The following is a 16,435-nucleotide window of genomic DNA, read 5'->3' as shown; positions in this document are numbered from 1 at the left end:
AATTCCAGTATTTTTGTTGAAAATGTATTCTTTAAGGATTTATATAGGCTATATGAAATATATGAAATTCATAAGATGTTTTGGTCTGCTTTAATTTTTTCAATTTCTAAATTTTCTGTGCCAGAAAACACTTTTCACAACAAGAATTCACAACTTCAAACTATTTAAAAATGTATTAAAAGCCTTCAGAATCTAAAACCAACAATACCTACTGATAACATAGGTATAATCATATGCTATTATAAATTCTAAATAATTTTAGGGCTGAACAATTTTGAAAAAATATCTAACTGCAGTTGTTTTTACTGATATTGCCATTGCGATATAGTTTGCAGTATTAGAGGGAATGATCTTTTCTCATTTTCATCGAGAAACATATTAAAGGGCTGATTTTTTTTAATGATCTGTACCAAACGTTGTAGAACTGCCATGATTAAATGATTAATCAATTAGCTGTCAACTGTTAAATTACTTGGCAACTGTGTTGATAAACGATTAATCAGTTTGGATCTTTTTTTATCAAAGAAAACTACCCAAATTCTCTGATTTCAGCTCCTCAACTGTGAATATTTTCCAGTTTTTTTCCTCCTCTCTGACAGTAAACTGAATATCTTTGAATTGTGGACAAAACAAGACATTTGAGGTCGTCTCCTTGGACTTTGGGAAACACTGATCAGCATTTTCTGACATTTTATGGACCAAGCTGATTTAATCATAAAAATGATTGTCAGATTAATTGATAATGAAAATAATCTTTAGTTGCAGCCCTACAAACATGTTTTCTAAAGTCTGTAGAATCTGAAGTGTGGACCAGCACGTCTCTGCAGCACCATCATAATTTCACAAAGAAAAATTAGCTTTTATCAAATATTGAAAATTGCAGTAGACCACGTTGCAATTTAGATAAAATTTTGATTAATTGTTCAGCCCTGTCATCTTTATTTAGAAATCATTGTATTCTTATAAAAACATGATTTAATCAGGCATAAAAAGGGTCAGCTATACCCTAAGGACCCCTGTCTCACTTCCTGGTTTAAAAAAGGCAGGAATACTACTCAAGCACTGGTAAACTTTCTATTTTTTGACAAATTCATTAAGTAATATTTCTGTCTGCTGTGTCTCAATCATAATATATCGACTCTGTAGTTCTTCTAAATCAAAGCTAAATAAGAATTATGGTTTTAATATGTATTTTGATTAACATTAAGAGAACTCTGAGACACTTAAAAAACTATAATGGCTGCTCATTACGACTATGCTGTGAAATGAGAAAAAAAACATTTTCATTTGAAGGAGTTGGTGTCTACATTTAATAAAAATTAAATCACTTGGAGGATGGCCTGATACAAATTTTAATAGCCAAGAGTTTGATCTTTTTAAACACATTTTCCAGCATTATTGAAGAGTGAGCCATGTTGCTAGGCAGACATGGAAGTTGATAAGTGATGTTGGGTTAAGTATTTTGGATTTCCTAACCTGAGATAAGATAGGATGAGGTGAGATAAGTCAGAATTCCCAGAGTTAGTTAGGATTTGCCTCTGTAATAACAAATAAACCAAATAATACCAAAATATTAATCTAAGACTTAAGATAGAGAGTTTCTGTAATATGGCCCCTGCATCCTATATTTCCTGTGATATTATATAAGAAGACAGTGTGTACAGTAGCTTCATTTGTTATCTCCTATCAGTGTGCACTATCTCAGCCATGTGCTGAGAATGCTGGGTAGCAGGTCAGACATGTCACAGGGCCCTGTGAGAGGAGGGGGCTTCTGGCTTTATGCTGAGGAAGATTAGATCACACAAGATACTAGAGAACATTTTTGTTTTCACTTGAATTTCACGTTGTATCCGTTGTGTGTTAAATGTGAAAACGTGACTATTGTGTGAATCTTTGTGATTCTAAACAATATTGTGCTGCATCATTATTCAAGGTTTATGAATTAGTCTTCAAAGTAAGAAGTGAGAGGAGGCGTCCCCTGCCTTGGCAGCAGCTGTGTGTTTGCACTCGCACGTCTCCGGCATGTTTCTTCTTGGAAAAAGGATTATCCAGATTCTCCACTCCGAGAGAATAGCTTTCAAACTGGATGAAAGTAATGTAATGTAATGCATGACGACAGATTCTTCCAATGCCACTCCATGTTCTTGTGATCACATGCATTCATCTCAATCTTTGTGCCTTCACAACATGCAGTAAATAATCCTCTATTTGCTGGGGTTTCCCCTCTGTCTTCACTTACATAAAGCTGTAATGTCTAGATGTTTTGTCTTCTTTATAGAAAGTCTCAGACCATTGTCACTCGGAACACATGAAATGCAGCAACTTGGTCAGTGGCCCTGTGCTTCAAATTATGACATTGTAGGTACATTTCTAGCGTTGTATCTGGAGGCACCTCTCCAGCATGTGGTGGTCAGTCAGGTGACTGAGTATAAAGGACAAAATATGTGTATGAAGGAGGTGGGGTTCATGTCCCATGTGAAGCGTTGTGTTAATGACCTTAACTTACATAACAAACATACTTATTTTCACCCAAACCATGGTATTTTCTAACTTGACCTGACTAGTTTTCTGGACATGGTATATTTATTATTGCTAGCTTGACTGCAGAGGCCTGCAGGACCGCTGACCAAGCTGCTGTGTTTGACAAGGTGGGAATAAGAATGTGCATGAAGGTATTTAAAGCCTCTGCTGATAACAGTTTCTAACTTTTAGAATGCACTGGAGTTGGTCGATATCCAAACCAAACCAAATCGGCATCAGTATCCACATAGAGGGTGACACAGGAGTGGATTTTCACTCTTGTCCCATCAAGGGGTGCAAGAAATTATTGAAAATATTGAGTATCACAATATTCTGTTTTTCTGATACTGTATCAATTCTCAGAAAACTTTATTGTGATACTGTGATACATGCAAAGACTTGTGACATGCTCAATTTTGTTTTAAATAGCAGTACTTTTACCGCTATTCTCTGTTCTGATTGCATAAAAAAGTTTCTTTTATTTTTAACTTAAATACATCAAAAACTCAAAAAATTCCCATCCTGTCCCAATCCTGGAAGAATGAATAAATCTGAGACTGCACAAAAAATAAAAGTGCATCAAAATCAACCTTATTGCTTCACTGACATATCCCAGACTCTGACAACACCTCCACCCACCCCTAAAAAAATCCACTTTGCATTTATTATATTGAATATCTTTCCATTTTTGTATTATATTTTATGAAAATGAGTAGTGTCATCTCAAAACCAGCATTCAAGGGGTTAAAACTCTAAAAATCAATTCATATTTGGTAGTTATGATCAGGACTAAAAGATTTAACCACAAAAAGTCAAAAAATAATATTATTATATAATATTTTATTTTAGATCTGACACTGAGCAAGAAATAAAGATGCATCAAAATCAATTTTATTTAAATAAATAAAAGTTAAGCAAATTAATTAAATGAATAAATTTAAGATTTTTACACTGTAAAACTTGTCATTAAACAAACTGGCATTTAAAGGTTTAAAATTCTGAAAATGAATGATTATTTGGGTGTTATGAGCAGGACCGAAGCTGATTTAAAGGTGTAGAAAAAAAAAAAGGACATTATGATCCCTAACATGAGGCAGTTTTAGGGAAGAGACATTCTTGTGGTTTGTGCAGTAATGCTTAATGGTGCCTGAGAAACATGGGGAGATTCTACATGATTGTTGCATGATTTAACACATATTTATCCAGAGTTCATCCTTTCAGATATCTGCAGACATCAGGCCTTCAGTTCTCCGTGTACTGAGGCTGAGTCCTCTGCAGCAGCCGTGGGTTCGCTTCCAGATTGCTGCATGTCGGCCCCTTGCTCTTTTTCCTATCTTTCCTGTCTCTACTTCACCCCACCCTCTCCCCCAAAAGAGAATTAGTAGAATTGAGGAGCTTATCCAAGAAATTGAAGTAAACAATAAAGAAACGTTGCTCTTTGTTCTCTCTGTGCAGCTTTTGTTCATGTTTAGCTTTATTTTTCTTGTATCGTCTGTCATATTTTGCTTCCTGCTGCGTGGAAAAGCTTCTCACAGTCCATTAAAAACAACATGGAGGATAATAAAACATTGTTGTAAGACTTTTGGACACGACTAAGATGTGACCAAACCAGTGTACAGATGAACCAAGCTGCAGCATACCTGCTTTTGTCTCTGTGTAATGTTAGACCGCTCATTAGAATGAAGCGTTTTTAGGTCGGGTGTCTCCGTGTCAGGCCACCATGTCACTCACATGTCCTGGTATTACAGTTCCTGCTTCCTCTACCTGAGGTCCAGACAGAAATGATGTCAGCACGTGTAGAAATGTGTCAGAAAAGCTTCGTAGCAGAATGACTGGAGGATACAGACACGTACAGGAGGCCTGCTGCATCATGTGCTCAAACATCAGCCTCTAGCTGCTTCAGACTGTACATTCCTCTGTGAGATCATGTTGTAAAGAAGGCAGCGTTACTCTGACAAGGATATTCTGTTGGTCGTTCAAATGATGTGACTAGGAACCAAACGTACAATGAATCATTTGGAAGCATTTTACAGTGAGTTCGTCACTAGTCTTAGACTTTGGAACCCTATGAGCAGGTACAAAATCTTTACACATACCTTCCTAAACTTTTTCCCCGACAGTGTTTGTGCATAGCAAACAGTTGCACAGTTTAAATAAACTATTGCCAGAAATGAATAACTCGCAAGCTCTCAATTATGTGTGCAGATTTCTGAAAAGTGAAACTCAGCTCTGAAAGAACAGTCTGTTATACGGGTGCAAATATGGTTACATCTGCAAAAGTTTCAAAATAAAAGATGCATCGTTTCAAAACTCAAGTTTCAACTTTTCAAAACTTTTTTTCCCCAACATATGTGCACCAGTTTGATCTTTTCATTAACCTTACCAAAAAGCATAGAGGTACAAAAATTCTAACAAAAATATGCCTTTGTATTCCATAAAGAAGCAAAAAGGAAATTCTAAAATATAAAAATGCACAGAGCACCACTAAATGTCAATAACAATGACAAACCTGTGTTCTTTTCAGTGCCTGTTGCAAAATAAAAAAGATAATAAACACTGAGTCATATTTAAAACTCTGAAAAAGTGTTGGAGAAACACTGTAAAAAGTTTGCAGTGCTGCAGTTGCGAAGAACTTGACAATCTGAAATAAAAACTTAAAATACAAAATAATGTTTGCAGAGATTTGAATTCTTTTTGCACCCTTTCAAAATATTATACAAGTTTTTAAAACTTTGTTTCAGTCTTGCATTATTATTATTAGATTTCATTTTTAAAATATTTTTTCATTGAGTGAATAAGGGTCTGAATACAGTCAAAATTCCATCATGTCACAAAGTCATTAATTCTTTAAAAAAAAGGAATAAAATAAAATAAAAGAAATTAAAAAATATAAAATTAAATTTCATGGTTAGATCCTATTTGTTTGTCCCCAAACACCATACAGTCATTAGAGGTCATATTGAATCCCCACCCACACAGACGTATAGCAAATACACTTATCACACACACACAGACCCACACAATCCTGTGCAGACACACACACACACACACACACACACACACACACACGTGATAAAACAGTACAAAGTAAAGACAAGGGCTAAGGGCTCCTAATCTCCCATATCTTGTGAAATTGTTTCTGTCTGTCGCTGTCCTCTGACATTGTCCTGTCAATATTCAAGTAATATTTTGTTCGTTTTTTCCATTTTTCCTTATTTTTCCAGTTTTGTAATATAAGTGTCTTATAAACTAATGATGAAAAAAGAATTTGCCATCCTTATTACACCAACATTTTGAAAGAGACAAATCGTTGGTGAAAAAGCATTTTTACACGTACAAGTTCTTGAAAACTGTTCTTCAATATTTTCCCAAGTTTTCTGATTTTTGTCTCTACCATACTATACTCTTGTCAGTTTATACTGGATTAAACATACATTTTCATTAGTAGTGATTTTATGTAAGTTGCAAATATGCCTTCCATTTTTTGTTTGCATCTGTTGTACCGGAATCTTTATTCCATTTATTATAAACATTTTATTTTTTTATTATATTTCAAGCTCTCAGACACTTTTTAGCTTTTTATTTCCTGTTTTTATTTATAGCATTGTATTTATCCCATATTAGTTTAAGGATAGTCAAAGTTTGGTAAGTAAGGTCTGTTAGACAGATGTAGGCACTGCAGTTTAAACAAATGCTGGTATTAGAATAACACCAGACTGTTCCTTTAAACCAGCAGACAGCTAGAGAGACTAATGGTTTTGTTTTGTTTTTTTTCTTGTGCAGGATGAAGACATTGTGAGCCCTCACAGCTCAGCCAGAGCCGTGTAGATGGAGCGGCTCCACTGGGTGCAGCATCGCTGCCGGCAGCTGCTGGAGGGAAGCTCGGGGCGAGGCTGGTACTCCGCCCCCGATGGCCTGCCCAACAAAAGCTCGCTGGAGGCCCACAGCTCCCCGCACAGAGTCAGCGGGAAGCGGAGAACGGTGTTCGCCCGCCACGGGCCCCACCAACAGGAGTACGAAGCCGTCTGCAAAAACTACAAGGGCAACGCCATCCGCACTACAAAGTACAGCTTGTTGACCTTCATCCCCATGAACCTGTTCCAGCAGTTCCACAGGTCAGAGTTGTGCTTGTTTTGAGTTTTACTTGAGTATTACTGCACTCTTGATCTGAGAAGAAGTACACTGGAACGTAATTGTCAATTAAACATCAAATCCTCTGACTCTGACTAAGGTTGACTAAATTGAAATATTTTAGTTTTGTATTAAAGGGCCATATATTACCAGTGTGCCTACATAAATAAAAAAATAATGCATTTGAATACTATCAGTGCTATCAGGAAGTATAAAAGAGGAGGAAAATCATTAACTTTTGGCTGCTCTGTAGTCCATAACTAAGCATTACAGTTACAGCTAACTCAAAAGTTAACAGAAAGGTACATTGTTTGCTAGCAAGCTAAAAATGTTAACAAAACATACAGTTTGCTTTCTTGCTATAAAGATGTTTCACTGTTTGCTAGTAGTGAAAAAGTTAACAAAACATTTCATTCTTTGCTAGATAGCTAAAAAGTTACCTGACCTGATGGCTAAGTTAATGGGGAAATATGGCCAAAAAATAAAAGATAAAAAAAAACAGAAGACAACAACACAGTGAGGAAAAATAGAGTATTGGCAGCAACTGGCAGAGTGTTTAAACAAATCAACTGAGTGAAAGAAAGAAGAGACAGGTCATGAAACTCAATAAGGCTGAGGCTGTCCCTTACATTTCCTTACTGAACTTGATTATTTTACTCAATCCATCTCAAAAGGGCAGCCGTTTTAAAAGTTAACCCCCCACAAGTTTAAATTTACTTCTGGAATATAATTTGGAGTGTAAGTTTTGGTGCAAAAGAACATAACATAAACATAAATCACTATAAATTAAAAGTTAAACCATGATTCAACCTAGTTTAAAATGAATTATTGTTGGTGCAACTCAGCCTCAATGTAGCTGCTAACTGTTTTCCAAAGACTGCATTGTTCATCATGTTGGAATGTGTTTTTCCAGGCAGCCTCTCAGGTTCTACTGTGGTGAACCGAAGTTCACCTACATCAAGCACATTAAAGTGGCCGTAGATTATAGTAGTAGTGACAGGTTAAACCTGTTTATCTGAATGTGAAGTCGCTCGTTTTGTCTCTTTCAGACGGACTGCAACCACAGTTTTCAATTGTCCAGCAAACAACCCTAAACAAATCAAAGTTATGTCACATTTCAGCATCTGTCTGAATTCAAAGATCAAATCCACCATGATGCTTTTGCCCACATTTAAAGATTCAGTGGGTAAGACTTAGAGGGATATATTGGCAAAATAACAATGAAATTCAATATTATAATCACAAATATGTTTTCATTAGTGTACAATCACCTGAAAATAATACTTGTTACCTTACAATGATCCCTACAGAGGGAGCACGGAGTTGAAAGTTTGGTGGCCACTGTAGTTTCTCCTGTCTGCATGGAAGGGGAAGGTGAGGCGAGCGGTATTCAGTTGGCTGCAATCTATAACCTTACCATTAGGTTCCTCACACTGGTCCTTTTAACAGCTATTATATTATTTGAGGTATTCACTGTCCCAGAATTCATTGCATGTTGGTTTAGTTTTGACGTCTAGGAAGTCTTAGTTCAACTCATTAGTATTTGGGTTTCTTTAAGCCACACCTTTCATGGCCATCCCTTGAACAATTTTTGAGATATTTCAGTCTAAACCCAGAATGGTGGACCAACCAGTCAAAATGTTTAGTAGCACTTGGTTGCACTTTCACAAGCTGTTGTACATTTGTAGTTCCTACCTACTAACCTGTCGCTCTGGGCCTTCCTCTGTAGGGCTGCTAACCTCTACTTCCTGTTCCTGGCCTTACTGAACTGGGTGCCAGTCGTTGAAGCCTTTCAGAAGGAAATCACCATGATTCCTCTGCTGGTAGTCCTGACTGTCATTGCCATTAAAGATGCTCTGGAAGACTACAGACGCTACCTGTTCGACAAGAAGGTCAACAACAACGTAGTGCGGGTATTCTGTGGGTGAGTGAACTAATACCATTTTCTAAGTTTCCGCATGGCTATGGTGCACTAAGGGTTTAAACTTGGAATGAAAGAGTATTGAAATCATGATTCATCCCCCCGTAGTGGTAAGGCAGAGCCTATAGTCGGATGCTGGGGTTGAGGTAGGACTTTTGAAACGCTGTATGAACTGCAGTGATGGCAGCCATAGCAATAAGTGACAGTAAAGGTTTCAAGTGAGCAGGGCGACACCAGTTTTCCACTCACAAACCCACTCACTGCCATCCACTAACCCTGGCATGGTGAACCAACGTAGCAGAGCTGCAACAATTAGCAGACAGACATTGCACCGCATCCCACCAAACTTTCATAACACGCAAGTGTGGGTTGGGTTTTATAAGAAAGTTGAGAAACACTACTGCAAATCATTTATGTAAAATGTGTCTGACAGCAGAGTACAGAGCCACGAGTCTGACCCACACAGACGTCATGTCACTGTGAGAGCAGGTAACACAGAGCATCACTGTTCCTCCACACTGATCAAAACCACAGCACTCTTCATCTTCATATGAAACAGAGCAGCACATCATCTTACTGCAAAAATACTCATATTTTAAAGAGTTTTAAAGTTTTTTCACAGATTCTCATTTAGGCTACAGGATCTCATTTACACATTAGACTCATATCTTCACATAAAAAGTTCAGCATCTTGGAAACAATGTCCATAAGGTTTGACTGTGTTTGAACATGAAGCATCATAGACATAAAACCAGAGTCCTCCTCTTGCTTTAGCCTTGTGCGTTGTGTCCTGTTAGCTCTTCAGTGTCATCCGCCCCTCAGGTGCAACAGACTGATCCAGGATATTGTGGACGTCCCATTGTGTCCCTTTTTTTCTTGGCCAGACATTAGCCAGCAGCAACCTCAAGTCCCAGCTGTAGCATGGCTCTTTTCCACTCACCTCCTCTCCTCCTGTGGTGGTCATCCGCGGCGGTGTGCGATGCCGAATGCATTTGTTGATCATCTCAGAGTCGGCTGCTCTTTAGTTCAAACCCTACACCTCATTTTCCAATGCCTATGAGTGTATTTCTGTCATATGTGGTGTTTATGACAGCAAGAAAGCCAAAAAAAATGACAGCCTAAAAAGGGACGTTTGAAGAAACTACCAGCCATTGCACCTACATGCAATGCTGTTGCCATAGCAGCATAACATACTATATAACAATAATTTTGACAATTCTGATAGTGTTGCCTTCATAAGAAAATGTATGATGAAAGTTTACAACTTTCAGAAAATAATAAAATGACTTGAGCTGTAGAAATCTGCTCCTATGCTGAAAGCTATGACCTCAAACTCAGTAAAACTGTGTCTGCAGAGGGTAGATGTTAAACCGCCAGATGACCTCTAGTGGCCTATAGGTGACAGGACACAGTACAGGTTCAGTTCAGACTGCAGCTTCTGATGACACTGCAGTGAGATTTAAGAGACCATGTAATATAGATTCAGTTTTCAACCTGCCTGAAACTGCAGCTAAGGTCATGACAGAGCAACTTCCTTTCTTTCCCAGCATGCAAAACTAACAATGTACAGCTGTATTCTGAGAATAGTCTCTCCATTGTATGGGAGTAAAAGTCAGACAGATAAAATCTGGACAAGTAAAACCCAAACTAATTTATCTGCATAACTAGATAAGCCTACCAAAAGCAGCATGAGAAATTATAGGTCTAAAAGAAAAGCAGTTTCCTGTAGGTTTACAGAGCAGAATGGTCAAACACGCATCTCAAGACTGCAGCAGCTTGTGTCTCGTTCATTCAGGCTGCAAACAAGGACTGGTTGTCGCTCGTATAAATGTTTGAGAGGAGAATTTCAGTTATGTGGTAACTTCCTCACCAGTACGAAAAAAACAACAAAAAAAAAAACAAAACAAAAAGGGAGAAGGATTTGGTGCATGATGCGCAGGGTGAGTGAAAGAAGAGGAACTGACTCTTTATTGTTTTGAATGCAGGCACCTTCGGTTTCTAGCATTTTCACCCTCCCTCTCCACCTCCACGTATTATCTCTTCAACATCACAGTCACGTGAACCACCATGCAAAACTTTCATCTCCATCTCTTTTAAATAAGTGTCAAGTTTAATTTGCCTACTAATAGCAGTTATTCAGATGTGGTGGAAACAGATGCAAACTTTCAGTCCCTATTAGACCTAGAGGTTCCTAGAAGTGTTGGGGAAGCTACTTTAAAACTGTGTTGTGCACCTACATTTTACATTTACATTTTTGTTGAAAATGGCGAGATACACCACAAGCTGCTGAAACATCTACTGTTAAGTGTAATATGCTCTTTCTTACATAGTGCTGCAATGTTTATGGCACTTGCTTGATCCTTCCCTAAATCAGAAGATGGCAGGGCACAGGTGGGGCAACAAGCCCGCAAGATGTAGCACAATCATTACTTAGCTTTTCTCCTTTCGCAAGAGAAAATAACATATTTGCTTGCACTGCACTGATATTTGGAGGACGAAGTAGCTAGCTACTCTAAACTGGATCTGGAACTGGATTTTAAAAATAGCTACACTACTTGAATGCTACTGGAAAATGTAATTAAACTAAAAGCTTCTATATAATGTTCATATAATTTCCAACAAGCTCCTCAAATTAAACAACGATAAAGGTTACAAGTAACTGCCTTCAAAAGAACTCATATTAACATTTTCTAATCTTGCTCCCCTATAATCAGGACATTGATCAGGACTTCCATAACTGTTACAAGTGACTGTTACAAAGAAACAAAAGTTATGGCACAAAGACTATTTTAATGTTTTATTGGTTATGATTGTGGTTATGATGCTCAGTAAACTGGAAACAAGCGTGTCAAAGTTTCACACTTTAACCTCAAGACTGCATCATCCCCAACTTCCCTAGAAAGGTTTTAAAAAAACTTTGTTTTAGACACTTGATTTATTCACTTTTTTCTAGTGAGAATAGTCCTGTGACTTTAGCAACCCCATCTCCTAAAAGATATATTAATACCCTACTTATCCCCTACAGCAAATATGTTTTGAGTGAAACACAACGCAAACAAAATTATCTGTTCTTTTTTTTTGTTGTTGTTTAAAAAAAATCATCATGCTAAACATTTTTAATAAATGTCGTCACGTCATCATACCTAAATGACAAAACAGGTCAATTGCTGATGACTCCTAAAAGGATATATAAAGGATGTGGAAGAGAGTACTAATGACTGGCATCCAGGACCTTAAGTATTAGGTAAGTCACATGGAGTAAGTCATAAAAACGTTGTTATGGTTGTGATTCGGCAGCAGTTTGGTTAGGTTTAGGTATGCTAAACTACTTAGTTTGATTTAGGATAAGACTGTGGTTTGGATTAAAAATTAGTTTTAGGTATGTAATGTGACAGAAACTACATAACGTAACATAAAAATTTAAATAAGAAGAGGTCAGTCAGTAGAGTGCAGATCTCCACCAGGTAACTTGAAAAGAAAATTTGGATGCAACCCTTCAGTGATCACAGACATTTTGATTAGTAACTTTGCAATTTTTTTCTCAGTAACTGTAATGGATTACAACTGCATTTATTTTGTAATGTAACTAGATAATTCCCAATGCTGGAGGTAGGTGAGCCTTGTTTTTAGCCAAGCAGTAGTTGATGACTTGGGCCCCTTACCAGCCAGTTGAGAAGAGTGAAGTCAGCAGTCTGTATATAGGTTTTTCAAAGCTTTTCAAAATTTTTGAATCACCAAAACCATGAGAGGTCCCTAAGCAAACAGCTATAAATGTGCACAAAAAATTCTAGGCTGATGGGTCTGGTGGTATGCAAGATTAGCTGCGGACAACCTGCCTGTCAGCTTATGCCTGGTGGGGATAATAAATCATCATTGACTTTTGGATTGAAATGGGAACCCTACTCTCCTGGGTGAAAGTCATGTGTTTGTTTGACAGATCCATCCACCCCAAGCATCTACGGCCACTAGAGGTTGCTGCCTAACAGTAAAAGTAAATATGAGCCATAATAAGCTTGGACAGATGACCTATATGTCTGTTTTTTCTGATGAGGACAGGTAACTCATTTAGTTAATGAAGATGGTGGTCAGTCGTGGGACAGGATAAGTTTACTTCTAACTAAAAGGACCACGTTTCCCTCAACTGAACCACAGCTATTTAGTAACCTAACCCTAACCATGCATGGGCCATAAGATATACACCCGTGTTGAGTGTTAAATTCCTGTGTTTTTACATCCATCCTAACCATCCCATCTATCTATGTAGTGCAGAAACAAAACAATTCCTAGACTGGGAATAACAAAAAAAAAAAACTCATTTTGCCAAACCATTTAGTAATGGATGTACTTAATTTTAGCAGTTGATTTATAGGCATGTAAGGCTGGGGTTGGAATATATCTGCCTCCTCTGCCTTTGCCTAACCATTTCCTGCTGTGGTTGGGTCTATGTTCTGAGTTTTATCAGCTGGAAGAGCCACCATTTCAATTTAACAATGTTATCAGGAAGACTTTTTTTCTCACAGAGGTTTATCAAACCAAGCTGTTCAATTTCACTAATGGGTGTATGAATCTATTCACTGCTCTAACCTTGAAGGATTGTTGGAAATCAATGACAGCATAGACCTTAGTTCTGCTGTGTCACCCTTCCTTCTCCTATAGCTGATCGCACAATTAGTCTTTTCAGGCAGTTGTAAAACTTGAACCTTGAGTTTGTTTACAGCGTGTCCTTTAAAGGAGTGGCGATGATTCCGTCACCAAGGTAGTTAACTATCCACTCATGTGTCCCATTCCTACTTTGCCTCTACTTAGCATGGACAAGGGAAAAGATTCCACATCAAAACAGACTGTTAAGAGTTAGGGAAAGCATGGACGTGGAGGTAAAATTCCAGCTGGAGAACAGTCGCAAGTAGGTAAGGTGTCTTAAGTGGAGACATACACCGGCAGGTTTTGAATCCACTGGAGCAGTGGACTCATGTATAGCTTGGAACATCCATGCCGTCTTTATTCTACCAAGAGGCGCCTACGGAAGAAGAGGACAGTGGTACCTTCCTTCACAGAGGATGAGGAACTGAGTCAGCTCCTGAAGTTGTATAAAACCAACAAGATCCGGACCACAAAGTACTCTATCCTCTCCTTCCTGCCAAAGAATCTGTTCGAACAGCTTCATCGCCTTGCCAATGTCTACTTCATCTTCCTTGCTGCTCTCAACTTTGTTCCCGTGGTGGAGGCTTTCCAGCCAGAGATTGCTCTTGTTCCTATCGTACTGGTGCTGACAGTGACGGCTGTGAAGGATATCTGGGAGGACTACCGCAGGTTTAAGTCGGACTATTTCATCAACAGGCTTCGCTGCTATGTTTATAAAAGGTGGGTTAAATGTTGCTTTCATCCGATTTGATGTGACAACAAGCAGCACCAAAGATGTCTTTCCATGTCCACAAGTATGTGACTTAAAGTTCATCATCAGAGGGAAGCTACAGAATACTGTAGCACAGGTGTCAAACACATCCCTGAAGTAATGGTGACTAATGACCCCATTTTCTAGGGATGTTCCCTGTTTTTGGTGGCCTGTCCCTGGAAATGTCCAAATTTTTTAATGCGCGTTAAAAACAGACCACAAAAACAAATAATAGTTTACATACTGACAAAGACCGGTCAGCAGAGCCTACCTGGTGAATGACAATGCAGTTTTCCTTTCAGAAAGCAGACTCCAGAAAGTCCAGAGATGTTAGTGTACACATCCGTTTGGTGTATATTCAGGCCTATATTATCGTGGACTTGTACATTATCCTTCACCTTGAAAAATGTCTCTAATTTTTAGTTTCAAGAAGGATATCTGCAATCAGTTGTGTGCTCCTTTGTTTAAGCTTCGATCTTTCTCTAATAGCTGTAGTTCAGCAAGTGATTTTGTAAACAGAAATGAAAATGAATGAAGTTTTCTGACAAAGCTCAAGTTACAACACCAAAATAAAGTCACAGAGATGATTACTTTCACCATCTTCTTCGCTTGTGAACCATAAGTGGTCAAAGGTGTTCAAAAAAGTCTGATCAAGACTTCCAGTAAGACAGAACAGAACAGAGGTTCACCACCCGGTCAATGAACCTTTAACAGTGTCACTTGTTGCAGTTGAATGCATACTTCCGCTTAGCAAATCCTTGCCAACATACGATTTTTGTGTAGGAGCATCTAATGAAGGCTGTGTTGACATGAGATGTGTCTGAGTGTGAAGGAAACTAGGCAGTCCTTTCTGTACTGTATTGATGTGATGTGCTGTGACACATGATTTTTTAAATACAGTAGTATTACTGGTAGTACTTACAGTCACAGTTTCACTAACACCTGAGATATAATGTTTAGGAGAAGAAAGGAAAACTTTTATTTGGCAGTGTATTCATTCAGACATCCACACATGATCAATTGTGTGTGTCAAGTCTAATAAAGTGTGATAACAGTCTTAATGAGTAAACATACACTTTTAACTCTTCCCAAGTCCTGCCTCAGGAAACCATATTATACTGCCAATAAAATAGATACAATAGATATAATAAAGTATGTACATGGAAAGTGAAACTAATTGATTATTAATTGAGAATAATGAGAATTTATCTAAAGTTTACAGAATTTTTTTTAAAAAACAAATTAATTTACATGGCAGGTACAGACCCACACGACATAAAATATACCTGTAGCTGGAATCTAAGATCCAAAAACTAAATATTTAAAATGGTGAAATCCATAATCTTTTTTAAGGAGGAGCTGCATTCAACACATGAAGCAACACATTTTCGATTGATCCTGATCCTGGACTTTTTCCTTTTACTAACATGCTAGTCACTAACTTTTTGAATATTTTTGGACAACGTTATGTCAATTCTATATTTGAATCACAAGAAAAAAATCGGAGTAGTTTAATTTGTGTAATCTCGTGACCTCCCATTGTACATAACTGCACAGTTACAGTAATTCTGCCCTGCTGTATTTCAGTCATTGCTTGGAAAGGGTGTTGGACTGTGAGTGTAATAATTAACCACTGATTGTATTCACACTACTGGTGAATAATGCCTGTCAAGTCTAAGTCTTTTTTTCACTGAACTTTAAAGAAGAATGTAGGCCCTCTGTTGGCAAATACCACCAGCCATTGCACATATTCTACAGTATGGTGCAGTTTTAAAGACTGTCACCATGGTGAAAAGCTTAACTAGAGGTTACAAAGCATATAATGTTCAATCCTGTTCATCACCCACATTCATTCACTTGTGCCCCCCTGAATGAATCCTGAAGTTTGTTTTACATACAGTGTAGTGGCCAGTGAGATGAGGATAAAGTGATATTAAAGGCACTGTTCACCCCAAAATCGAAAATACATATTTTGCCCCCTGGCCTGTAGTGCTCTTTATAGTTAGTTTTTTTTTGCTGTGAGTTGCAGAGTTTTGGAGATATCAGCTGTAGAAATGTCTGCCTTCTCTCCAATATAATGGGAATAAATGGCACTCGGCTTGTGGAGCTCAAACCACCAAATAAAATTGGTAGTTTGGAAAATTCAAAACCAGTGCCTTTCTAAAAATCATGACCTGGTCACTCACTTAATCCACAGACCTTGTTGTGAGCAGTTACATGTAGGAACTACTTTCTTTCTTTCTTGTAGAAAAGAAAGTAGTTTCCGTAGATTCTCAAGTAAAGTATTTTAGTTTTTATCTTCCTGCAGCAGAACTGATATCAGGCCCAAGGTGCCCTCTTCCAGCTTGAGAAACGCAAATGGAGTTTTTAGCTGCATGCAACCAAGCAAGCTGAAACATGATTGGCCATATGACTCAAAATACAAACAGAAACTGGAATACCTCTGATACCAAAATATTGTCTCTTGCCTA

The 16,435-nt window shown here is 37.9% G+C and overlaps 1 protein-coding gene across 4 annotated transcripts in view; it reads left to right on the top strand.

Moving 5' to 3' along the window:
• Positions 1-16,435, top strand: part of atp10d (ATPase phospholipid transporting 10D) — a 46,674-nt gene that overhangs the window by 8,358 nt on the left and 21,881 nt on the right. For 3 of the 4 annotated variants that reach the window (XM_084742854.1, XM_084742855.1, XM_084742856.1), the window contains exons 2-3: positions 6,304-6,635; positions 8,381-8,575. In XM_084742854.1, coding sequence (XP_084598980.1) covers positions 6,349-6,635; positions 8,381-8,575 — 482 coding nt within the window. In that variant the 5' untranslated portion in view covers positions 6,304-6,348. Of the gene's footprint in view, positions 1-6,303; positions 6,636-8,380; positions 8,576-13,361; positions 13,934-16,435 lie in introns of those variants that run through there. The other variant, XM_084742857.1, reaches the window with a different exon arrangement.

This window comes from Lutjanus erythropterus, chromosome 18 (genome assembly GCF_056507025.1).
Source record: "Lutjanus erythropterus isolate fLutEry1 chromosome 18, fLutEry1.hap2, whole genome shotgun sequence".
In the NCBI taxonomy this organism is placed as follows: Eukaryota; Metazoa; Chordata; class Actinopteri; order Lutjaniformes; family Lutjanidae; genus Lutjanus; species Lutjanus erythropterus.
Note: the sequence above shows the minus strand (reverse complement) of the source record. Positions and strands in the feature narration are given on the sequence as shown.